Source organism: Melitaea cinxia, chromosome 27, assembly GCF_905220565.1.
Source record: "Melitaea cinxia chromosome 27, ilMelCinx1.1, whole genome shotgun sequence".
Lineage (NCBI taxonomy): Eukaryota > Metazoa > Arthropoda > Insecta > Lepidoptera > Nymphalidae > Melitaea > Melitaea cinxia.
In genome coordinates, this window is record NC_059420.1 from 11,249,671 (window position 1) to 11,277,140 (window position 27,470).

Genomic DNA, 27,470 nt, shown 5'->3' on the forward strand with positions numbered 1-27,470 from the left:
ATGAATAATGAAAATGTTCAAATTTTTCTAGCACTTCCTTCGTGAAATACAATTTAACAAGTCTGTTGTTACAATACTTACAATATAACAAAGAACAAAGGCCACTTAGGATGATATTCAAAACGAATACATAAGAAATGTTAAGAAAGTAGGAACCAACATGTAACCGCGCTGGTTAGCAAGCATTTACATATAAAAATAATAAGTAGAAGGTAGGAGGCAAACAAATTCCAAACAGCCGTATACTACGGTTTTCGCGTGGTTGTACTTGTGAATTAATATTAATATTTATGCTATTATACAAATAATAAATATTGAGTATAAAGCATTATGAATGCTCAAATGTGCTTATATAATTATGTCTGTATATATAATATAATAATAACTATGATAATAATAACTATTTACTAATGTAAATAGTACAGCATTAAATAATTAATATATGAAACTAATAAAATAATTGTAAATGTATTAATGCCAGTATAACCGTAATTAAATAAAGCTGTAAGCAATATATAGCAGCTATGGTCGCCTTACCATAATATAAATATATCTCCAACTTCAATATTTAAATATCAAAACAACATTATTTTGTCATAAAACTCGTTAATTTTTATCTTATGTACTTCTATTGCTACAATTCGCCATTTTGTATACTTCAATTTTCTTACTTTTAAACTACCCCCGTATGGAAGCACTCCAAGGCAAAGTTTTTTTTTTTAACGCTTTACATTCGTAGATAGAGAGAAAGTTAAATAATTTTTTTTTTTTTTTTAATTTTTATCATCTTTATATTACTGACTTAACATTAATAAATACACGTGCGGTTTTTATGCGTAATATTTAAAACATTAAAGTAAAAATCTCTAAAGTAAAAAATTCTTACATAATTATTTACGAATACACAAGAAAGGTAATTTCAACATTATTTCAACATTAAATTAACCAGATTTATTACCTTTTCCGTTTTTATTTTTACAACATAGGTAATAAAATTTAATAGATACCAATTTAATACAGTTGTTTTTTTTTGTACCTACATTTTGTTAAAGAAAGGTAAAAGTTATGTTTATTATTTAATTCTTATTACTTACTACCCAACTACTACCCAATCAACATACAACCGAAGCCGTTATACGATATCTTATCTTCAGTACAGTTTCAAAATTTTGTAGAATGTTCTTATATTTAGTATTGTTTGAATGAATGGCTGAATATTTTTTGTAGTTTAAAGTGATAAAATTAAATTAAAATTCTTATTGACAAAGATAACACAAAATTTTGTTGAACTTTGTCCAGACCAAGTAGGTAACATAAATAGTGGATTTTATTATAGTTTTATTTGTTTGAAACATAAAGAAATGATTTTATATAATTTTTTTAATTTTAATTTTTTATTTTTGAAATGTTTACTAAAATTTAGTAGTATTTGTATGCGAATTACTTGCGAGTTTACAGTGAGTATATTGCTATGCGTAGTTTGGCTACTGGTGTCATTATCAACTTGGTTACGTAACTTCCGACATGGCGCTAGTGTCAGCCGCTTAGTTTCCTTTAACACTGTGCGTCAGGCGCGGTGCGGTGTGTGGATCGGTTACCATCGGATTTTAGACATGTAAGTTAATATATTGACAATAATTTACGTTATAAATCATGGTTTTGAATCTGTTTTTATTTTATATAAACTAAACATTACCATCTATATAGTAATTTTCCGTAATTATGTTTAATTTTTACTTACGTAACGATAATGAAATTATGTTTGCACGTGACCTTGCCCTATAAACTCATTTTAGGGGTATTTTTTAGTTAAATAATAATATATTTTACTTCTTTAATCGCAATCGAAGCAAGAAAAAAATCACTAAGGCTGATCATATTTGACACATCAGTACAGTATTGATTTGTTCTGACTAGACAAAATTTAAGTTTAATTTGTGACTATTTCAATTCATATTCTTAAAAGTTATATAGGAAAGTCATAAATTTTCTATTATCTAACAGTTGAATGATGTCAGTCCACTATGCTGCTACTAACCTCTAAAGATTGCTGTAATTGTGTAAAATGATTATTAAAAAAAAGAAGACTGACATTTAAAAAAAAAATTTTTTTTTCTTTAGATTTTAAGATAAGAACAGTATTTTTTTATATATATAATTCTTTTCCTTATCTAGAATTAATACATGTCATGTGATAATGTGTTACAATTGTTAAGAAATAGCTATGCATTTAAACAATTTGTACCATAATTAATAACTTAATAGACATTATTTTATTTTAGATACTAACATAATTTATTTAATATTGTTGTTTATAGTATGAACCAAATAAACAACAACTGCAATGCAGATTATTACATAAGCTTCGATTTTGTGCATTATTTATGTGACCGCATCATAAATCCTCTAATGATTTATAAAACTAAATAATAATTGTAGATCTAGTAGAAGTAAAAGTGTTATCAGTCTTATTATTAGTTAGGATTACTTTCATGTTTGAATGTGAATTAATTTATTTGAATGTGAAGGAAATTTTATTATAATTACGTAAATAAAATAAGTTTGTTTTAACTATTGTTGTAATGGAAGTTTTTCTATATACACTTTGCTTAAAACAATATTTGTATTATCCAAATTTTTTAAATAATACTTAACTGGTCAAGACAGAAATAAGAGAAAATGGTAAACTTAGGAAACAATTTTCAAGTTAATATTTTAAAAGGTGTCGTCTAATATTTCTTAATCTTAGTAGCTATAGTGTTAAATAAAATAACATTTGTTACAGTAAAATGTTCTCATCCCTCTTGGAAGCGGCGCGGAACTCGCCGTTCCGCGGCCCTCTGTCAACTACCCACTGCGAGCCGGCTCTCCCAGCTGCTGAGACACAAGTACCTATGACTTTCCTTCTCATCTTTACCGAATAGATAAATATCCCTCGAGAATGCAATCATGAACTCTTGCAGTCTTGCAAACTGAAGTATCTTTTTGCCAGATAATTGATAGGGCACAGCTGGAAATATCTTGCTTAAAAATCTACTCAAGCCTGACTGACCGAGAACTTTTATCTCACAGAAGATCACAGCTAAATAATACTGCCCTTAAGTTGTGTTGTGCTACAGTGGTGAGTAAGTCTGCCAAGCTTATAGATTGTAGGCATCCATTAGGTAACCAACGGTAACCGCTTACCATCAGGTAGGGTGCATGCTGGTTGATTATACGGTAGTATAGAAGAAAAAATGAATACATGAATGCTTTGCAGTCTTGCAACTGAAGCGTCTTTCAGTACCATGTAATTGACAAGATTTTGACAATCTTTGTCACTTTATATAATCTAATTATTACACAAAAATCTAAAGTCGTGATTCTAGAATAAATTGTACAATTTATACAATTTTAGGTTTTAATAATACTATTCTACCACATTTAGTAGGTTTTTCGGCGACTGTAACACATGTTCTGTTGCCAATATGGCAGTAGTAATACTATTCTACCTAAAAAAAAGTTACAAGTACTAAAATGGCCTAATATGCGTACATTAGCTACAATATGTATACAGAAGAATTATTAAATCAATTGCCCAATGATGAGAACTCATGCTGGAGGGGTGTGTCTCTGGACGGGCGTGGTGTACCACCACTGCATACTATGTATGCAGCGTGGCGTCTGGTGGCATGGGTGCCCAATGACCCATAGATTATGAGAGCTGAGGGCAAATAGTTTACAAATCTGCTATTTAATTTATCTATGATTTAAAATGTTCTGATTCAAAAAGAATATTGCAATTTTCTTTCAAGTTTTGCAATGTACAGAAGAAAAATAACAATTTGTAATGTGTGCGTCTAATAAGACATAACATACGTTGTGTTTGTCAGGGCATGGCAGCGTCAACTGCGCCAGTCGGCGACTCATGCGAGTTCGGATCACCCAAATACTTCGCCCTCTGCGGCTTAGGAGGCATCCTGTCTTGCGGTAAGTGTTGTATTGTATCAAATCAAACCGAAAATAACTTTATTCAAATAGGCTTCAAAAGCACCTTCGAATCGTCATCTTACAAATTAAAATTTTAATTGTAGTTAAAGTTAAGATCCCACCGATTCGGAATGTAGGTTCTGCAGAGAAGAATCGTTAACAAACTCCGCAGTTATTCTTTTAAAAAAAGGGTGTGTGTACTTATGTACGCACGTAAGAAGTTATACTAGATTGGCTGGCTAACTATGTAATAACATCAACAACTTAGAATTTTTTTTAATGAAATACGCGTTATTAAGAATAACTGAAAACTACGCGTCAGATCCAAAGAGAAATGACAAGCACTTAAGCACCAGCTTTCGATCTTTGATACAGAACAGAAGTTTTATAATACCGTATTAAAATTGTAACCTTTATATAAGCAACTGTGCCTCGTGATTTCCGTTCCCGTGGAAATGTTAGGATAGAAAGTGATGTGTCATTCTGGTTCTCCAGCTATCTATATAACTGAGGCAGGGCACAGCAGGAAATTACTTGCTCAAAGTATGGAGCAGCCCGTCTGGGGTAGTACCTCGGCCTTACAGAAGACCAAAACCAAATAATACTGTGTTCTAGCAGTATTGTGTTCATGTTGGTGAGTAAGGTGACCAGAGCTCCTGGGGGGGATTGGGGACAGGGTCGGCAACGCGCTAGTGATGCTTCTGGTGTTGCAGGCGTCTAAAAGCTACAGTAATCGCGTAACATAAGGTGAGCCGCTAGCTTGTTTGCCGACCTAGTATATATATTTAAAAAAAAAACAACGTATTAAGTTTCGTTACAATCAGTTTAGTTTCTGCGTGAGAAAATAATTCTATAATAATAGAAGATATAGTTGTCGCTTTCGGTGGAGTATAATAAACACCTAATAGCGATAGTTACTGATAGTAAGGAATATAACCGCCAACCCGCAGTAGAGCAGCGTGGTGGAATCCGACCCTTCTACATAGACCAAGAGGCCTATGCCCAGCAGTGATGTTACAGGCTGAACCAATCGATCAATCAATCAACGAGTTTACATTCAAATTCTATCATAGGAAAAATTATGAAAAGTGGACTGATTTGTAAATTACTTAAGATTATATAATTTACTATAATTATATATAGTATGTAAGTCAGTCGAGCAGCGTTCAATCACGGACGAGGTTAGATTACGTATCTTATCTCTATTAGACGTGCAAAATTTTGTCGTTTGCAATTGTTTTTAACGTACTACTAGCTCGTCCCGCGGGTTTACTCTCCCGTTCAATGTTCTAAGAAATTTATAATCTATATAAAAAGTAAGCGCAAAATTCGAGAAAGAAAGGCCACTTCAAACCGAATTTGTTTCTAAAGTTTTCTGATTCCTGGTAGAAGGTTGGAAAACTTCAGAAAACCTAACTATCATTTAAACTGTATAAGTCTGACAGTTCGCAAGAGAGAAAACTGACGGTCGGCTCTGCTAGTATGAATAATAATCTATACTAATATTATGGTACTATAGCTGCTGTGTGGTTACGGCAGTGAAGAATATAACCACATCACACACAGATCACAGTTCCACTACCACCTTGGACCTTAAAAAGCCGACCGATGGCGGGATAACCATCCAACTGCTGGCTTTGAAGTACACAGGCCGAAGACGGGCAGCAGCGTCTTCGGTACGACAAAGCCAGCTCTGCGGTCACCAAACCGCCTGCCCAGCGTGGTGACTATGGGCAAAACACATGAGTTCACGTTATTTTTGGCGTAAACTTGTGGAGGCCTATGTCCAGCAGTGGACTGCGATAGGCTGAAGTGACATGAGTAATGACTAATATTATAGAGCTGATGAGTTTGTAAGTTTGATGAACAGGAATTACTAATTCGATATGACTGTCGCCCATTTGCCAAGGAAGTCTATAGCATATATAATTAACATTCAGTTTAAAACATTTTAGTCTGTTTTTTTTTTTCAAAACGGTACCAGCTAGTAATGATATATTTGCCATCACGGTCAGTTGATACATTTAAGATATAACTACAAACATGGAAATTAAAAGATTGCTATTAATATCGATATAATTAAATGTACTCGTGTAGAGCTTGTAATGTTTTGTTGTCTCGTGACCGTTGGATGTTCGCCAGCTATGTAGTGACGATAGTATTAATTATTATATAAAAATTTCGTCACGGGAGTTGAACAAAGTAATGAAAATTAGTATTGCGTATGTAGCTAATCAGAAATAAAGTTTTTGTTGTTGTTTTTGTGGTGATTTTTAGAACTAGTAGTAGTTGTTGTAGTAAAAATTCGTTTGTAAAGGGCCTTTTTTTTAGTAAAAAAAAACTTAAAATTATTTTTAAGGAATTTGAATTTTCTAAAACTAGGTTCGAACGAATTAAATTGGTTTCATCAACTTGGCATGGTTACAGTACAATTATAACATGAAGACATAGAGTTGACCACGACCTGGTTTTCTAAACCTCGGTCAAGGTCTCAAGCGGCTAAAGTAGCTAACTTTAAAGTATTCAATCAGAACTGAAGCCTGTCAACGGCCGACGAGTGATCCAGCTTATCTACCGAATGTGATTTATAGCTTCTAATACATCACGTGTATAAAACCTGCTTTTAGATAAATGGCAACTCTTATCTTAATCTCTTTGCACACGAATTAATACAACATTAAAAAACTCTAAATGTTCATTTTACTTAAGTATTTGAATATCATGCTTAAATCGTGGTGCGAGTAGTCGCCTAAAACACCGACGCAAACCGTCGGTGTTCGATTCCCGTTCGGGATGGATATTTGTATTCCTTCCCGGTTCGGTTGTCTGTCCTTGTGGATCTCCCCGCCATGCCTGGGATAACACGTTAAGCTGTCGGTCGCGGTTGTTATCATAAATACCTGATAGCGATCATTACTTATAGTAGGAAATATATCCGCCAACCTGCTGTGGAGCAGCGTAGTGGATTAAGCTCTAATCCATCTTCTACATGGAGAAAGAGGCCTATGCCCAACAGTGGCATGTTACAAGCTGAATGTTCAAATCTAGAGCGACCTGACTCAGGATATATCTCAACCTTACAGTAGATACGTACAAATAGTACTGCTCTGTTGTGTTCCGACGGTGACTAGGGTGTCCGGAGGTGCTGGATAGTGTCGGTGAAGCGCTTACAATGTTTATAGCGTTACAGGCGTCCGTAGGTTGCGGCATCATCTCGTCATTTTAGGTGGACCGTACTCTCGCTTGTTGTCATTCTAGTAGTAAAAAAAAACAAAGGCATATAAGCATACCTCTATCTGTTAATCGACTTAAAAAATTAAGGAGGTTCTCAACTCGACTAATTTTTTTGTATGTCATTCTTTTTTTATGTGAAAAGTCTTGGTCTCGTTACCCACCACCTTGTTGTGTGGTTGAAATTAAATATGAGCGCGATCTGACGAATTAGTTTTTAAATTATCCCTAATAAGGGGCTATCCATAAATTACGTCACACGAATTACACGATTTTTTGATCCCTCCCCCGTCCTTGTCACAAATCGGTCATATTTATGACCTCTCCCCCTGGCTCTTACCTAATGTGACGTCACAAATGCAATTTGACACCTATAAATTACTATTTATTAACTTAAAACATCATTTCCCATATTCTTTTTATTTCTATTTAAATTATTATTCAATAAAATCAACATCAATCCAACATATATGTAAAGATTAAATTATTTTAAGACTAACAATTATGTATGTTACACGAAATTATGGACGGACCCTACCCCTTGTCGCACGATGACACACTTCGTGTACTATGTAAATATATGTAACTGTAATGACTTGTCAATGTAAAAGCACGCTTAATATATTTTAGCTATTTCCATAGTATTATGTCTTACGGCCTGTTACTGTGGGGTAATGTGGCTCGAGTCTCTTTCAAAATTTCTCTTTTTAAAAAGGTAGACATATTAACAATTGCGTCGCAGTATATTTATAAAAATATTATGTATATTCACCGGAATAATCATTGTTTAAAAAAAAATGGTAATAATCGCATTGTAAACACGAGAAGGAATAACAAAATGGTAACTCCAAATTTCCGACTGCGCAAAGTAAACGTCTCCTTTCTGGGTTATTGTATTCGCATGTACTTATATATATTATAATAAAATCCTACAATTTTGGAATCGTCTCAACATAAATTTAAAGTTTTTATTTAAAATAATAAATAAATTATTATTAATTAATAGATAAAGCTTATTATTCGGTGCAAGATTACATAGTTGATAAAGATGTTTGGACTTAGTGACGCTGTATTTATATGCAACAGGTTAATTCTTCTATGCAGAATCTACATTCCGAATCGGTGGTAGCTTTACTTTTACAAAAATAATAATTTATTTTTAAAGTTTTAATTTGTAAAATGACGATTCGAAAGTGCTCTTGGAGCCTATTTGAATAAAGCTGTTTTTGATTTTGAAATGAAGTCAGTTTTTTTTTTTTTCTTTTTTGAGAACTACTTTATTGATTTTTATGTTTACGTCTAACAGGTATCACACACACTGCCGTCGTGCCCCTCGACTTGGTGAAGTGCCGTCTGCAAGTAGACGCGGAGAAGTACAAGAATGTGATCAACGGGTTCAGGGTATCCATACGCGAGGAGGGCATGAGAGGGTTAGCTAAGGGCTGGGCCCCCACCTTCATCGGATACTCGTTACAGGTCAGCTAGGAACACTGTTTGGAGATAGCATACAATAGTTATACTTTAGAATCTATAGTTTGATTGATAATAAATTAAATATCCACTTACTTTAATTATACCAGTAAGACTTACAATCTGTTCTTATATTCTGGAAACTTCATTTTGCCCTCAATGCCCAAAATTTTACAATTTATATCTAAAATGATTAAAATATTATCCAATTGTTCCATCTGAATGCTTTGAAGACGTTATAACTATGATTACGACAATTCTTATCTTAACAAATAGCCTAATATCCCAATACTAACACTAAATGCTTATCCAGGGTCTCTGCAAGTTCGGTCTATATGAAGTCTTCAAGGTGGGCTACTCTGGTCTTTTGGATGAGGAGACTGCTTACACTTACCGTACCTTTGTGTACTTGGCTGCTTCAGCTTCAGCTGAGTTCTTTGCTGATATCGCTCTGTCACCACTTGAGGCCGCTAAGGTATGAAACATGTAAAAAATAATGATAATCTTATTTTAGGTATTGATTTTTTCATTGTACACATGAAAATATTGCAAAGTAAAAGATTTAAAATTAAATGCATCGAAGGACATATCACTAAAAGAGATTTCATATAACCAACCGTGAGTTTACGTGTGCATAGCGTTAGTGTATATTTTACTATTACCTACGAAATCCATTCCATGGTAATCTTTTTTCGCCTTCAAAATAATATTGTTTACTAATTTAAAGCATAAAATGTACAATACAAACCACAAAAGTTGAAAATTTTCTTCATTAAACGGTTTTATTTAGCTCACCCCGTTTGTTTTTTTTTTTATTTTTTCTTTATTTATTCTTGGGTCAAATTTAGTAATTCAAATTTCACCCTCTTCCTGTCAACCGATTAATCTGAAATTTTGTATACACTTTGGATTTTGGTGACAATACAATTATGTTTATTCATTATCATTATAAATTCAAGATGGCCGCCGCTATAAAATGGCGGATAATTTATGTTTTATTAATCCCATCAATATGGGTATCAAATGAAAGGGCTCAACAAGCAGAATACAATATACTATAAAAAATTGAAATCCAAGATGGCGGCCGCTACAAAATGGCGGATAACGTAGGTTTTATCGATTCCATCAATATGGGTATCAAATGAAAGGGCTCAACAAGCAGAATACAATATACTATAAAAAATTGAAATACAAGATGGCGGCCACTACAAAATGGCGGATAAGGTAGGTTTTATCGATCCCATCAATATGGGTATCAAATGAAAGTGCTCAACCAGTATAATCAATGTACTATATAAAATTAAAATCCAAGATGGCGGCCTCTACAAAATGGCGGATAACTTAGGTTTTATCAATCCCATCAACATTTGTATCAAATGAAAGGTCTCAACAAGTAGAATACAATTTACTATGCAAAATTGAAATCTAAGCTGGCCGCCGCTACCAAATGTCTGATAACAATTTTTTATCAATCCCACCAATATGGGTATCAAATAAAAGGGCTTGACAAGAAGAATACAGTGCACTATACAACCTCAATATTTAAGATGGGCCTTGCAATAATGAAGCACTAAATGAATTAAACAGAATGCGAAATAAAAACTAAAAACTAGAAAATAAAAATAGGTAAAAAAATTTTTTTAAGTTAAACGGTTTTATGTTAAACATACATTGCAATGTTTAAGATAAATGTACTAAAAACCAAAAAATAATAAAATAGATACAGTCGTGGGAATTATAAACATGCATAGACTAGACTAAAATAAAACCGTGGGGCACGTCAATTGTCTACAAATTATCGACTTAATGTGCGATAGAAGAATCGTTTAATTCGTCGTTAAAATAGGCAGTTGGCCCGCAGACGGTGAGGAAATTACTTACTATTTTCTTGCTCATGGAAATTCCAATAGTTATACACTCCATGTAAATAAAAGAGATGTTTCAACTAGTTTATCGTTGGACATTCACACTGCTGGCTGGCGAGGAATCGTTTCACTGCTCGTAGTTTGTCTTTAATCGACAAAACATATGATAAAAGTACTACTCGCTTACCACTATGAAACCCTAAAACTCGCTTATAATCGAGCTTGCTAGCTTGTTTCCACATTCTAGCCCTACTTATCACACGTCCATCGTTGTCGGTTGAACAACTGCCTAATTATAGTGTAACATTACAAAACAAACATTTTAATCAACGATTGTAGACAATTGACGTGCCCCACGGTTTTATTTTAGTCTAGTCTATGCATATGTTTATAATTCCCACGACTGTATCTATTTTATTATTTTTTGGTTTTTAGTACATTTATCTTAAACATTGCAATGTATGTTTAACATAAAACCGTTTAACTTAAAAAAATTTTTTTACCTATTTTTATTTATAAATACATATATATTTCTATTAGTATATAGGTTGTGCCCGATGATGAAAAAAGCGCCTGGAGGGAGTCCTAGGGAAAGCTGTCGTGACGTTAGACCGTCGCTCTGTAGACGAAAAGCAATTTTGAATTCTATCACAATGTAGTAAAATTCAAAATTGCTATTCCACATACAGCGTACCAATCTTTCCCTTATCCCAATGACCTATGATTATGAGATTTGAGGGTATCACACATTGTATGACGTTTGTGTGATATATATTAGAACACATACTAACAATAGACAATGTATATCATACTAGGTCAGAATCCAAACTATGCCTGGTTTTGCAAACACACTACGTGAGGCGTGGCCCAAGATGGTCCAGAATGAAGGTTACGGAACCTTCTACAAGGGATTGGTGCCGCTGTGGGGCAGACAGATCCCCTACACCATGATGAAGTTCGCCTGCTTCGAAAAGACCGTCGAGCTTCTGTATAAGGTCAGTATTATTAACATTAAAGTTATATTGGTTAAATTTAGGTTTAGCTAAAATAAATATTTGCTTAACAAATTCTGGTTAAATATCCTTTTCATTTAATCGTAGCTAATAATAGATTTTACCCCATGTAAAATAACTAAGGGCTAACTTTTGGGTTGTCTGGAAGAAATGGCTAAATAGCCGTAAGTCCGTCCAATGTACTTCTAATGTACAATATGTACTTCACAGTCTGTAAATGTTTTTATTGTTTAAAATGTAGTTGTGGTGTACAATAAAGTAGAAATAAATAAGGAGCAATGTCGGAGCAGCCCAAGTGGGCAGGCACCTCAGTACCTCAACCTTACAAAAAATCACAGACACGAAAGTAATCTTAAGTAGTGTTGTGCTCCTGTGGTAGATAAGGTAACCAAAGCTCCTTCTTGATGTCGGTAAAACGATCATGCAAATTGAAATACTCTCGGTATTGCAAGCGTGTTTAGGTAATCGCGTACGGGTCGGAACTCGAACAATAGTCGTAAGTAATAAACTACTGCTTTCAAGTAGTGTTGTGTTCCTGTTGTGAGTAGGGTAACCAGAAGTCCTGGAAAAGGTCCAGAATAGCATCGACAATTCTATTGCAACATTTAATACCTAAGAGTTCTCGTAACAATGGTCTGCTTGTCCCCACGACCAGTGCACCGAGACCGAACAGTCTTAAGTGTAATCAATACAAAACAGTAATATCCGAGTCCTAGAGAGATTAAGTCCTATTAATAATGGTCTGCCTGCTCCTTAGTACGTGGTGCCCAAGCCCCGCGACCAGTGCTCTAAGGGCGAACAACTGGTGGTGACATTCGCGGCGGGCTACATCGCCGGCGTGTTCTGCGCCATCGTGTCGCACCCCGCCGACACCGTCGTCTCCAAGCTCAACCAGGTGACCGACACGCACACGCGCACACGCGCACGCACGCACGCACACACACACACACACACACACACACACACACACACACACACACACATACCTACACTGTATGTCTATAATGTCTATATACACTAGACTACTTTTTAAACTGATGTTGAGTCTTGTCAACCAGGTGACATCACCAGACAATATGACTCCAGTTGATTCGATGCTATTGAACTGACTTACATAACTCATAAATAATTTCATTAACTCCGGAGTTAATTTTCAAAACTCATAGAGCAACACGGAGGGGAGTAGCCATTGCGTCTGCTACCGATACAAAATTGTCTGTCATTTTTTGCGGGGGGAAATTACACACATGCACACTTTATCTAATTCCCACACAAAAATAATCGTCTGTCACTACGAAACTCACACATACTAAATTAAAATCACACTTACATTTTTCACACACACAGATACATTCTGTGTCATTACAGTATAATGACACGCCACAACTACACTGACAAGTTGCTTACAGCCGTGGTTGTAACAACTGTCGATATGCATTATCGATAAATTCAAGTACTCGGTTAGGGAAATAAGGTTTTTAAAGTGATACAAAGGTAAGATGTTATTATAAAAATAGGCTTAATTTATTATATACTACAAATCAAACATCTTCATGTAAAATAAACGATTATAAAGAGTAAAGATTTGATTGTTTGTTTGTTAGCATTGAATAGGCTCCGAAACTACTGGACCGATTCAAAAAATTATTTCACCGTTGAGAAGCTACATAATCCTTGAGCGACATAGGTTATACTATATTTTCAAAAATATTAGGGATCCTTACTAAAACTCCAATAATGTAACCCAAGGGATAAAAAAATAACCTAAAAAATTCCTTACATTGCATACGCTGCAAAAACTAATGATAATAGAAATATATAATGTAGTAAGACTTTGTACAACACATCATTATCTACAATAGTTGTATTTGCTCGCAAACGAAAACAAAACTGACTTCAATTACATCGACAAGTAATACAATATACGTAATATATACGCGTTATCAAAGGTTACTCAAAAATTTGTTATCAGATCTCGATGAAATTTAAACGCGACCACATGATAAACATCAGCTTTCTGTTAAATTAAAAATCATCAAAATCGGTTCACCCAGTCAAAAGTTCTGAAGTAACATACATAAAAAAATACAGTCGAATTGAGAACCTCCCCTTTTTGGAAGTCGGTTAAAAAGTGTCGCGACAGCCTATGTCTAACTATTATAATTATGTCACAATACGTTTGGTGCAACGTTGTTGTGCCAAACAATGCCATTCTACAATAAACGATTTAAAGTTAACATATATTTTGAGGAGTTGATGATGTACACGGTGATATCAACGAATCGGGAGTAGGGAGCGTAACACTAATGGCTTCATAAGATGATAGCTTGTCATCTGCTAGATTTAATGATTTGTTGATGACTCTGAAACGATGGACATTGTTCATTTTCAAAGTTGATAAATCTAAGCTTCATTTCACTACTATGACTAAGGTGAACCATATCTTGATTACCTTGTACATGAGACAAAAAAACTTACGGGTCAAAAACAGTGTGGCGTTAGTGTTGGTTTGGTGCCCTCGACTAATCCTTCTATTGTTCGCCAACACTTAAAAGTTAGTGGTATTGATATGATCTGAACAAATTACACTATTTTTTGTGGGCGTCCAGGTTAATCTGTTATTACCATTTTTTTTCCATGTATCCCTTAAATTTGGATTTTTAGAAAACTTGCCATATTTTTATATAAAATACTAGCTGTGCCCGCGGCTTCGCCCGCGTTGAAATCAGTTTGTCACAAAGTTGTCCCGGCAAATTTCCAGTGAAACACTCATCAAAATCGGCTTAGCCGTTCCGTAAACCTTCCTCTTGAAGCCCTTCATTGGTGAAACCGCATGAAAATCCGTTCAGTAGATTTTGAGGGAATCGATCACATACGCTTTTGGGAACTTTGTTTTATAATACTACACTAACTGTTGCCCGCAACTACGTCCGCGTGATTATGAAGATATGCATTACTATTAAGATGCTTAACGCAAATTATTTTTATTATTTCATTCACTTGAAATGCTTATCACTCTGAGTAACTTTTTCAAAGGCACAATTTAGTATAATTTAATAGTTATTTTTATAAAACCCCTATACATCACATTTTTAGTTTTATTTTCAAGCTGCAGTATAAATAACAACCTATCAGGCGAAGTTATAGCTGCTGCATATATTTCATACAAACTATCAACCTCAATCAAACCCCCTTAGCGGTGGAATATCGCAAAATTCGTTCTTAGCGGACGTCTACTAACTATAGGTAATCTACCTCCCTGCCAAATTTTATCTTTGTCCATGCTGGATAGAAACCACCCAGCGGTTTTTGAGTTCTCGTGATGAGTGAGTGAGTACCATCCCCCCGTTTTAACTCCAAAAGGGAGTTGATTTCTAAAGATACGTTATTTGGACACCTTCTCACCATCTATAGAGCATACACTTTAAATTTCAAGTTTCTTACTTCTAAAAGATAGGACTTTCATACAAACTTCCAACCCCCGTTTTACCCCCTTAGGGGTCGAGTTTCGTCAAATCCATTCTTAGCAGTAGTTTACGCCCTATAAGGAGCCTACTTGCTAAATTTCATGTTTGTAAGTATTATTGTTTCGGAGATTTCGTGATGAGTGAATCAACGTAACATCCCCCGTTTTAACCCCAAAAGGGAGTTGATTTCTAGAGATACATTATTTGGAGACCTTTTCATCATCTATAGAGCATACGTTTTAAATTTCAAGTCTCTTACTTCTAAAACATAGGACTTTCATACAAACTTCCAACCCCCATTTTACCCCCTTAGGGGTCGAGTTTCGTCAAATCCATTCTTAGCAGTAGTTTACGCCCTTATTATAAGGAACCTACCTGCTAAATTCCAAGTTTGTAGGTGTTATAGTTTCGGAGATTTCGTGATGAGTGAGTGACCTTTCGCTTTTATATATATTATTATTATAGATTTTAGATAGCACATGAAAACGGCCGAATTTGTCTGGGATCCCCTTAAGAGAATAATTCAATTCAGAGTAAAAAGCGTGGAGTGCATTTTACTATATTTTCATAACTTTTTACTGTTTTTATAACTCTCCGCACATAGATAGTTACAAGTAGAATAATTGTTACATTTAATGTATCAAGCACATATGCATAGACGGGCGTCGGCCCGTCTGTTTACCACTCATTAAATACAGTGTAAGGAATCGTTGTTCGCTTCATAGGAACGAATCACTGGCGCTCCACTCTTAACTAACGACTTAATGCCAAATGTACGTAATATAATTGATAAATTGACTATTGTATAGGCATAGTAGAAAACATAGATTTAAGATTACCTATGTAATTTTCGTGAAAGCGCACTACACCAGCCCTCTTCAGGACGAGCTGCCTCTGGTAAGAGTATATCTTAACAAGTGTATCATAATATTTCAGGACAAGACAGCGACTGTGGGCTCCATCGTGGGCAAGCTCGGCTGGGCGGGAGTGTGGAAGGGTCTGGGACCTAGGATTATCATGATCGGTACCCTCACCGCGCTGCAATGGTTCATCTATGACGCCGTCAAGGTATATGTATACTAATGTTACTAAAGAGACTGCCTGTTTGACCATTTTGGTCTATAAGAGTTTAGACCTATAGGTTGAGTCTCTATTTCTGAGCAAATCTTCACGGGTCCATCTGTGTTTGCTTCAGTAGACCAAGGACTGTTGCTTATAGGTGTCAAGACTGTGTGCTAAACAAAAGGAAGAGATTGTTTTGAACTTACTTTTATTTTAATGTTTGAAATATAAAAGGTTGAAATAAAACAGTGTTGGTGTTATGCTAAGTAATTTTTGTTTATATACTGATTATTTTTAGATCTGTATATAATACTGTTTGATTACCAAAAAAAGAAAAAAAAATCAATTAATAAGTCATCAACTTAAAATCAAGTTAATACAAAGAAAGATATATCACAAGATAATATGACATGATGACATGACATATATGTAATAACTAAATTGTATATAAGATAGTGTATGAGAATGACTAGAGAAGCAACTGAACTGACAAAACATCTTAAAATATTCGATGATTAAATAATTAACCAATTGTTCCTACCGAAATAGAAATGTGGACAAATTTCACAATGAGATAGACACTGTCGAGTAAAATAAATATTTATTTGTATACACACTTCATATTCCTAACCAAATATTTCCAGGTCTCGCTGAGAATGCCCCGACCCCCACCCCCAGAGATGCCCGAGTCCATGAGGAAACGTCTTGAAGCAGAAGAGGCTGCCAAGTCAAAGTGAACTAGTACAATTGCATAGCAATAACATACCAAGCGTTATTAATAAAGATGTGCATTCACTAGACAACGTAATAGTAACAACAATGAAACAACAACTAAATTATAACTCTTGTTTTGCAAATCTGTTGACAACACAACTAGTATCGTCTGCATCTGGTTTGACATTAAAATGAACAACAAATATGTTGAATAATTTATATATTTCTGTTTTCCAGTGAATGCACAACTCGTCAGCGATGTGTAACATCATAATTATGTATTATAGATGAAAAATGTGATGTATGCTAGTGTTGAATCATTATAACTTTCTGAGTTATAAATATATGTATAAATACAATTATTATTTTCTTATTTATTTATTTCTTTTACTACATGTATGAGTTGTGCCGTGTAACCGTTTGGTGGTAATAAACACTAGATACTAGAATTTGTTTAATTTTACTGAAGACTACTAAACTGACTCACATAACTTTTTCATTAAAAAATATTTGTTTTAATACAAATGACAAAGTTAACCTCTGAAAAGTAATGAATTAAATAATTAGTATTGAAATTGAATCTAGTCAATTGAAAACAATCTTGCCTTTAACATTGAAAGAATATAAAAAGTAAATTAATTTTTGTTAAATATTTATATACAGCAGAATCTCAATAAGTTAACTAAAAAATAAAAACAACTTAAACAAAACATTTAAGTTATGGAAATTTTAATTTATCAAGGGTTTATGTTAGGGATATACTTAATACATACATTAGCACAGTTCCTATTTTTTCCCGAATGCGCCAGAAGGAATTTCAAAATAATGTTCCCCATAAGCCATTGTCCTAACCGCCTCAAGTACAATTTTAAGGGATTTCAAAGAAACAATTTTATATACCAGTTACTCAACTACTGGACACATGCAAGCTATACATTGCACATTCATTGGCTGAGTTTGTCAGAACATTTACTACTATATTTGTTATATATAATATTTTAGTTGAGGTCTATGTGCATAGTTAAAAACGTCTTAGTACATTTAACACATTACATAACACTAAATTTTTGTAAAATGTATACATAAAATATTTATATTTACAGTCAGTAAGTATATTATCAGGCCCCCGGGACTTTCATTTTATGATATACATATTTGGGACGTGGGAGACTGTTTAACTATTTGCATTAACGTCAAACACTACTGAACGCATTATTATATTATTAGATTTCTTTTTTAAATTTAGATTTAGAATTTTTTAAGGTTTTTTTTTTGGAGATGAATGGGAGTTTTATCATAATTATAGAAAACACTCCCTGATATTTTTGAGATATAACAAAATATACTGTAGTATTCCTGTTTTATAATAAATAATAATATAAAAAAAAAGCAAAAAACCCGCCTGCGTGAAGAACAACTAATAGAAAATCAACTGAAAAAGCTGGAACAAGATAAAAATTCAATATGCACACAGTCAGCGAAATAATAGAAACAATATCAAACCTTTTGTGCTGTACATTTAAAATATGTTAATACGGTAGTCCTTCGAAACTTTATGCAACGTCGTACATAACATGCAGTCATCATGCAGAATTTTTATCTTGTTCCAGCTTTTTCAGTTGATTTTCTATTAGTTGTTCTTCACGCAGGCGGGTTTTTAGTTTTTTTTTTTAATTATTATTTTATTTATGTCTTTTTAGTCAGACAAATTACGTATTCGGTTCAATTCATTAAAACAGTTTACATCATGTGGTTGATTAAGTAATTTTTTAGGGTCAAGAGAATTGATAGCAAGCCCGGAGAAAGATCTCACTCTGCTCAAAGCAACGTAAGCCTGACCTTTAGCAAATAGGTGACTGCTTAAGTCAACAACTATTAGTTTAAATATAATGAAATTATTATTAAAATTATTTGTTTGTATTTGGTATTATGTATTTGTTATTGATTTTATTAATGTAATTGTAAATTGGTGTGACATTTATTAATTTTTATTTGTAATTTTAATTGTATGTTTTTTTTTAAACATTGTATTTTATTAGAAAGGCTACACCCCGAAGTTGATCGTCGCCTAGGAGGCGAGTTTGGCATGGCATAGGCGTGGGAAAGAGCAAAGTCCACATTTTTTAAACTTTAATATTGTATTTCTTTATTAGTATTACGGTAATAATAATCATGATATACCTTTTTAAAATCGTTGTATTGTGCCCTTCAATTTGATACCCATATTGTAGTATTCGAGAAAAAAAATTTTTTTTTTTCATTAACTACAATGGCTTCGCGCAGCCGCCATGTTTGATTTTTTTTTAATGTCACCTATCTAAGAACACTTGGGCAGCTAAGACGAACCTAACGATACCTCAATTATGTAAATCCGTTCAGTGGTTCTGGAATTATGAGGTAGTAAAGAATATTACATACAAATATACATACATACAAATATACATACATACAAGATACGCGCGAAAAACATAACCCTTCCTTGGCAGTCGGGTAAAAAACATAGATGTCGTATGTCTGATAGTGGTATGTCTTTCTTTTCCTAAATTTAATATAATAAAGGCGAATGAATACAATAGTACGCCATAAATTTAAATCTTTGAGATGGTGTAGGTTTTCAATTCGATGAATATGAATACATTTTAAATAAGTATCTTTTCTTCTATTTTAATCAGACAGAAGTTATATAATATATAATAACTATATGTAAAACAAAATGCATTAAAAAGCATTGTTCCAAGTAGTGTAGACAAATTACATTTTAATCTAATAATGACTATTGTTCCAGTGTAACAGATTTTTTAAAACAACAATGTATTAGTCAATTCAAGCACTACATTGAATAGACTACATTATATTTTACTTCTTGTAATTTTAGTATTTTTAAGAAATTAATTTCCTTCATATCTTAAAATGTATAAGTACCTATATATCCAATAAGTATGTAAACGAATTTTAATAAATAAAATCAAACTTTACTTAAACTTTTGAAATTAATTAAAATCAAACTTAATATTTAATTTTCAAATATAAATAACTTTACTTAACATTTTAATATCATTAATATCAAATTGATGTATTTTAAAATTTCGGTTACAAAGATATGATTCAAAATATCAAGCGCAACATTTGTGTAAACTTTCCACAAACATTGCGTTCCTACGGTTTTTACGGCAAAGCGTTTTTTCTATCTTTTTATGGTCTTAAAACAATTTTTTGAAGCGACTCTCACCTTTATTGCAATGCAGTAAGCGTTGCTATTGTTTGAAAAAAATGGTCCTGGCAAAATGCATTCGACAAAAAATGTGACTCGGCGTCTATTGTTTCAAAATTCCAAATTTCTAAGATGAATAGCATATGTTTATGAACCTTGTCTTTGTTAAAGCCGACTAGGGACACGATATCGCAACGATAAGTATCGATATCGATATAGTATCGGTATCGAAACAAAAGTATCAAATTAGTAATAGCATCGAAACTCAAGTATCGATATGAGTAAGTATTGAATAAATTTTGAGTTTCCCTATTACTTTAAATTAATTCACATCCACAACAGAGGCGCGCAGACCATGAATGAGACCTGTTGTGATACAAAAAAGGTTTTATTTCTACTAAACACATTATGGAGAAGAGATAAACATAATAATTGTGTTTGCGGACAAACGAAAAAAAAACCGACTTCAATTACATCGACAAGTAATACAACGTAGATCGACGAACAATTAGTCAAATAACTACGCGTTATCAAAGATTACTCAAAAAGTAGTTATCAGATCTCGATAAAATTTAAATTTGACCACATGATAAACATCAGCTTTTGATTAAATTAAAAATTATCAAAATCGGTACATCCAGTAAAAAGTTATTGCGGATTTTCGAGTTTCCCTCGATTTCTCAGGGATTCCATCATCATATCCTGGTTTCCTTATCATGGTACTAAACTAGGGATATCCCCTTTCCAACAAAAGAAGAATTATCAAAATCGTCAAATCCAGTAGAAAGTATGATGATGTTGATGATGACTGATATATTGACAAATGACAATCGAAAAACAAAATGTCTACCACAGAATGTAAACAGCGCAGCCAAAAGGTCCATTTCCATTCCGTTTCATCGTTTGCCGTCATATTGGCAGTAGTGAAGTGCGTTTATTTATTTTTATGTTTTATTAAATTACGTTCAGTTCAGAAAACCTATTAAGCAGAGGCGTTAAATTGGTATTTACGAGTTAGTTGCTCGTTTATTTTTTCTTTTTATGGAATCGATACTTAATGCTAAGTACTGATATTAGTACTAAGTATCGAAAGGAAGTATCGAATTTCTGAATACTAGTATCGAATCAAAAGGTAGCGATATGAGTAAAGTATCGGATTCGATATCGTGTCCCTAAAGCCGACCCAGTACGTCGGCAACTATCGCGGTGTTAGTACGCTGTTGTGTTATATATTTTGGTTATATGTATCAATTATATGTGTTAACTAACTTTTAATTATTTAATTTGTTACTAGTGTTGTGTTGTGTTACATTTTAAATGACATTTTCTCAGTTAAAATAATTATTTCGGACGAGTGGACATTGCTGGCGATGAGCAGTGAATATGTAAGTAATTTGCAATTTTAATACTAGTTCCAATGTGTTACAGGAAATTTATTTCAAAGAAAGCATTTTTAAAACAATTATTAAGAACTTCTATACACACTTAAGGCATTTTAAAATACTTGAAGCTTATTTTAATACTCGTGTTATATTTTTGTTATAAATTATACCCTATTGCGTGGCCGGCTTGATAACTTATGAGAGGGCGCTGCTGTGCTGAAAGAAATAAAATTAGTTTAGCATCAAACCATATAGAAAAACCGTTAAAGAATCTTTTTTTTTAAACCGATTTTAGTATATTGTATAGTATATTGTGCATAAACACATTTAATAAGAAGCAGGAAATTAGAAAGTTACCGTGTAGTATTTCGTCAGTATTTTTCCGTGCATCAGTGCTGCCTCTTCCCGAGAACTAATATTTATACTACGCAAGAAAATTTATTTCTGTATGTAGTGATTTTATCTAAATGATTTTATTAATATTAAAAATATAAATTAATTAAATGATTTCCACCCGACGATGGTGTTCAGAAAGGGTGAGTTTGACTTTAAATGAATTTGTGTCGATACAAAATGGAAGCGCCGCGCCGCGTCATTTTGATGAGGCCACGCCCTTAATCTTTACTTGCAAACATTGGTTACATTGTCTTTCAATTTAAATTCGTAGTTTCTCTTTAAATCAAAATGTATGTATAATATACTTTACTTCGTTTCAGCACCTCTTGTCCCACGTAAGAGAAGGATCAGAGCCTAATCCACCACGCTGCTCCAATGCGGGTTAGCGGATATATTCTATTTTATAGAGAATAACTTTTTATTATATGAGAAAAAACATTATTATATATACATATTGATATGAAACACGGACAAACACGCTGTACTTCATAATTATGTAATACTCGTATAAATTTATTGAATAATAAAAAATTGATTTAAGAATGAATTTATGCACGCCATCCCATTGGTCCGAATGCAACAACGTAACTATACTCATAAGTATTCTAAAGGAAACCTGTTTATTTTTTGTAATGGTTTATAGTGTGTATTAGCTGAAACGCTGTTGACTGTATTTTTTTTTTTTGTGTCTGTTACATCAGAACTTTTGACTGGGTGGACCGATTTCGACAAAAAAATGTTTAATCGAAAGGTGGTGTGTGTCATTTGGTCCCACTTAAATTTTATCGAGATCCGATAACTACTTTTTGAGTAATCTTTGATAACGCGTAGTTACTTGACTATTTTTTCGTCGACCTACGTTGTATTACTTATCGATGTAATTGAAGTCGTTTTTTTTTTTTCGTTTGCGAGCAAATACAATTATTGTCTGTTTGAAAAGAAGTTTTATTTTTAACCGACTTCCAAGAAAGGAGTATGTTCTCTATTCGTGTATTTTCTACCTCAGAACTTTGACTGCGTCTATCATCTAATAATGCGTATTCACTTGAATATATTTTCATAGACTTACATTGTATTATATTTATACCGCATAACTTTTCACTGGGCGCACCGATTTTGATGAGTCTTGTTTTAATCGAACGCTGATGTTTGTTTTGTGTCTATTTTTTCATCTACTTACGTTACGTTTCCTTTCGTTTGCGAGCAGACACAATAAATTATGTGTTTTCCTCATGTTTTTACTAGGTGTACCGATGTTGATGAGTTTTTTTTTATTCGAAACTTTTCGACTACGTTGATAATACAATTTATTACTTATCGATATAAATTACTCTGTTTTTGTTTTTTGGACTTATACGTTGTCGCCAGCGCCATCTAGCATGTGTATAAATAGCATTAGTTGCAGCGTGTTTTTAGTATATAAAATTACAGTATTATAGGCAATAGAAGCTAAATGTTACGATTTTACTCTATCGCGGAATATTCTAGTACTGGCCCCGGAAGTCTTACTTAAACTAGTAGTAGTTTTTACTTAGATGCACTCTGTTTAAAAAAAAAAAAAAATCAAACTGAGTTTTTTTACCCGATTTTTGGTCTAAACGGAAACTAATCGTAAGCAACTCCTGACGTATGCAAAACTAATTGTTTTTTCTAAGCCAAAGTTATTAGGCCGACACGCAGTAGTTAGGTAAAATATTAAGGAGCCGTTTCACCGGTTGGCTCGATGAGAGAGAGCTAATTGTATACAATAGTTGATAAATTTCCTGTGTCTACTTACAGAAAATGAATTGAGCCGTGGCATCTGGGGATTGTCGATTCTTGCGGAGACACTTTTACGGGACAAAATGATCACACGTTATTAGTTGATTTGTCGCTTTTTCGAGGGGTGTCAGCTCGAGATCGGAGGAGGAATAGGAATGAACGTGAGTGTGAGAGAGAGAGAGGTGTGATGAGATCAAACGCATCGCTCCGATTCGCCGGCGTCTCCGATTGGTCGCCGAGCGAGCTCTCCGATTGGAGTTCGCGGTTTTTGCGGATGCGCGATGCGTGAAAAGTTGCGAGTTCGCGAAGAGTATAAAGGTAGCGCTGGTGAAAATGCGTATATTAATATTAAGGTCGGAGTCGGAGTCGGGAGTCGGGCGTCGGGCGAGGAAATATGAAAGAAAATTGAGAGAAATGTGCCGTTCGACGACTGAAACGAAAGAAGACGAAGATAATGGATAAAGTAAAATGTGAAAATTGATGGAAGAAAAAGTTGTAAAATGCTAGAACGTTTCGGGAAGAAGGGGAAGAAGAAAGAAAAATTCTAAGAATTAAGAGAATCGTGTGAAAGTTTTCGGTGAAAAGAAAATCGAAAATGGAAAAACTTGAAGAAATTATGGAAAATTTCAAGAAAATCAAATTGTAGTGAGATAGCGCGAGAAAAATAGAAAGAAAAAAATCTGCAATTTTGGTTTAATTCGCAAAAACGACGAAACCGACGTAATCATTCTCGAAGAAGTAAAAAAAATGCAGGAAAATTAAAAAAAGTGATTCGGTGAACTACTATTTACCACGAAGACGCAATATTTTAACAGCAAAAAATCCATGAAATTTGTGAATAAATGCAGGAAAATGTAACAGGAAAATGTAAAGAAAAGCGCTATTGTGTAGTGTCGATGTGTAATATGTGAAAAAAGTCGAAAAATCCATTGAAAATCTGCATATCCAACTGTACTTGATGAAATTAAATTGAAGAAATATATAATATACGGAAGATCGAATTGAATTTGAATGTCTTCGTTAGCGCTAAAGGAGGATTCAATAGTGTCGATGAAAGTGATTTTTTATGAATTCGTCGCAATTATGTCTAGTATAAGTGTTTGATATCGTTGACTTTTCCAAGTGAATACTGGAAATGTTAGACTAATAAAATTAGAAAATAAACAATTGTGTAAGAAAGATTTTAAGCAAGTAAGTAAAATTACGTTCTATTAGCTTGTATATCTCTAATAGCATGTTTATTGTAAATTAAATTTAAAAGGGTAAGTCTTTAATTTAAGGGCTGTCAAATGATCTAAGCTCAAATTTGACCTTTTATAAGCATAATTTCGTTACAAAAAGAAAAATAACCTTAACCAATCTAACTTCAAAATTAAAGCGCTTATCGACATAATTTCGTTACAAAACAATAACCCTTACCTATTTAACTTCAAAATGACAGCCCTTAATCTATAGTATAGCCTTAAATACGAAATGTTGAACAAATCAAGACATGCCGATTTGAATTGTAAATATTTGTGTACAGAGGTCACAAGTGCAGTTATTTTACGTTTGGAAAAATTTCGGCCATTTCCGACTTTTCAATGCTCGTAATTATTTTTTATCTAAAGAGATCTCTTGTGTCTAGTGACCCCTGTAACAAAATATAATTGTTAATTTGGAATCATTGCTTGCCACAATATTATTAAAGACTAGCTGTGCCCGCGACTTCGTCCGCGTGATATTTAACAAAAAAGATCTTTTTGATGCAAAGTGATTGACTAATTGTTAGCAGTACTAATCTAATAATATTACGATTACGCTTAAGATTAAATCTTAAGCATGTACAATCTGGATTAAATGGATCAAAATAGTATAATTTTTTTTTGTTTCAATAAGAAAAAAAAATTGCGTGATATTTTCCGAGGCCCCCAACCCCCCCCCCCCCCCCTCCAACTTAAGATTAGATGAGATTTGATTTGACCCCCCCCCCCAACATCTTACGTATTTTATTAACCCACGTATACGATTATTATATACTCTGCTATACTAATAATAAGTTCAATGTGGTCAACTTATTTTTAATATTTAATAGGCCTGGTAATTAACTCTACTGTATAAAATTACGCATAAAAGTGAATTTGTAATTTTGAACGAATTAAACAATTTACATATCTATAATATAAAAATGAGTCGCTGAATGTGTTGCTAAGCGCAAAACTCGAGAACGGTTGGACTGACTTCGCTAATTCTTTTTTTAAAATATTCCTTGGAGTACGAGGATGGTTCTTACGGAGAGAAAAATTCTAAAAAAAAAAAAAAATTAATAAAATTAAAGAATCGACTGTTAGGCGATACGAAGTTCGCCGGGTCAGCTAGTCTATAATAGAATTGAAGGATAAATGTCAGGTTTTTAATTGTCAATTTTAATAATTGTATCTACAAAATGTTTTGTTTTTATTTTGAAGCTAAATGTGTATTATTAAAATTAATTGTATTTCTTGGAAAATGATTGAAACTGTAAAACTATTTGATAATTTAAGTATGTACTGTAAGGATTTATCGTACTTAATTATAACTTTTTTTTAAAAATAAATAACTAATTATTGTCATACCTTTTATTTATAACTAACTGTTCATAGAAATATCTTAATCGGTAAAAGACACACTATAATAATAGTATAGGTAATTGTGTTGTCGATCCGAAGAGATTATTATCATTTACGAAAACCATTTAGTGAGTGAGTGTGTACATAATATACACGCACGAATAGGGTTAGGGCATTAATCTAAGCGAGCGAAACGGTATTTTCCTTCGAATGCTATATATGTATGTATATTATAACTTAAGCTAGAAATAGGAAAGCGAGATCTCTATAGGAGGTACAAGTCTAATTTAATTTTTACAAAATATACGTACTACGTAATATATCGTTTGTAGTAGAACGAAAACGTATGAGACTCGTATTCTTCCTTCATTTGTAAATATCGCAAGTTAACGTGTATGTATTATTAGAAATAAAGAGTCCCGAGAGGAAATACATGATACTTATTGACATAATAATTATGAAAACAATAATACATACATACGATCTATTATTATTATTTTTGATTTAATTTCATAAATATAAGTAGGTAGGTAGGTACGTGTTCGTTATTATTTCAAAAGTAGGTAAGTAAAAGTTCAAAGAGAGAAAGAAAATAATTTGTTTTGGTAATGATATGTGATAAAAAGAGACGTCTTAGATCGTTAGAAACGTTCGCTAACGTTCAATCGAGCGTGTGTGAAGGAATCATGTGCGGCCCTGAAAAGGGCCTTTTTTTTATTGAAATCATTCGTATTTCAAGTAACAAGAAATACGAATAATAGTATTTAGTCGTTAGTCTAACCGCCGAAACCGTAGAGGGTGCGACCCTGACGTTTGAGGGCGTAAACGACGTCCATAGCGGTCACGGTCTTCCTCTTGGCGTGCTCGGTGTAGGTGACGGCGTCACGGATGACGTTCTCGAGGAACACTTTGAGCACGCCGCGGGTCTCTTCGTATATCAGACCGGAGATACGTTTCACTCCTCCTCTGCGCGCCAGACGACGGATGGCGGGCTTCGTGATACCTTGGATGTTATCACGGAGAACCTTCCTGTGTCTCTTCGCGCCTCCTTTTCCCAGACCCTTTCCACCTTTACCGCGGCCGGTCATTGTTTCGTTAACTTGTTTTGATTTTAAGATTCAGCTCGAAATTCGTCCGTCCGTCGAGTCCTGACGACGATCAGTTAGTGTTTTTCGATCGCACCGTTGCGCTATATTTATAGACATCGCTCTCTCGCCGTCGTCGGAGGGACCTAATTGCCGTGGCTCGGGGTGGGGATGGAGGGTAGCGAGGGGCGTCGCGGGGCGAGGCGGTGTGTGTTTCGTTGGCGATCTCCAATCTCGGATTTTAGGTAAAGAAACA

The 27,470-nt window shown here is 33.7% G+C and overlaps 2 protein-coding genes across 2 annotated transcripts; one reads left to right on the top strand and one right to left on the bottom strand.

Annotated features, from left to right (window-relative positions):
• The first annotated feature begins 1,522 nt into the window (after positions 1-1,522).
• On the top strand, positions 1,523-17,237 carry LOC123667043 (phosphate carrier protein, mitochondrial-like). The gene is made up of 9 exons (XM_045601046.1): positions 1,523-1,615; positions 2,786-2,888; positions 3,873-3,969; positions 8,507-8,676; positions 8,984-9,145; positions 11,351-11,530; positions 12,306-12,443; positions 15,952-16,083; positions 16,722-17,237. Exons 2-9 carry the CDS (start codon positions 2,790-2,792, stop codon positions 16,812-16,814), a joined length of 1,071 nt encoding a protein of 356 aa, XP_045457002.1. The 5' UTR covers positions 1,523-1,615; positions 2,786-2,789; the 3' UTR covers positions 16,815-17,237.
• A 9,492-nt stretch (positions 17,238-26,729) lies between these two features.
• LOC123666839 (histone H4) lies at positions 26,730-27,428 on the bottom strand. Its single transcript, XM_045600863.1, has one exon. The coding sequence runs from the start codon at positions 27,215-27,217 to the stop codon at positions 26,906-26,908; it is 312 nt and encodes a 103-aa protein (XP_045456819.1). The 5' UTR covers positions 27,218-27,428; the 3' UTR covers positions 26,730-26,905.
• Positions 27,429-27,470: the final 42 nt, after the last annotated feature.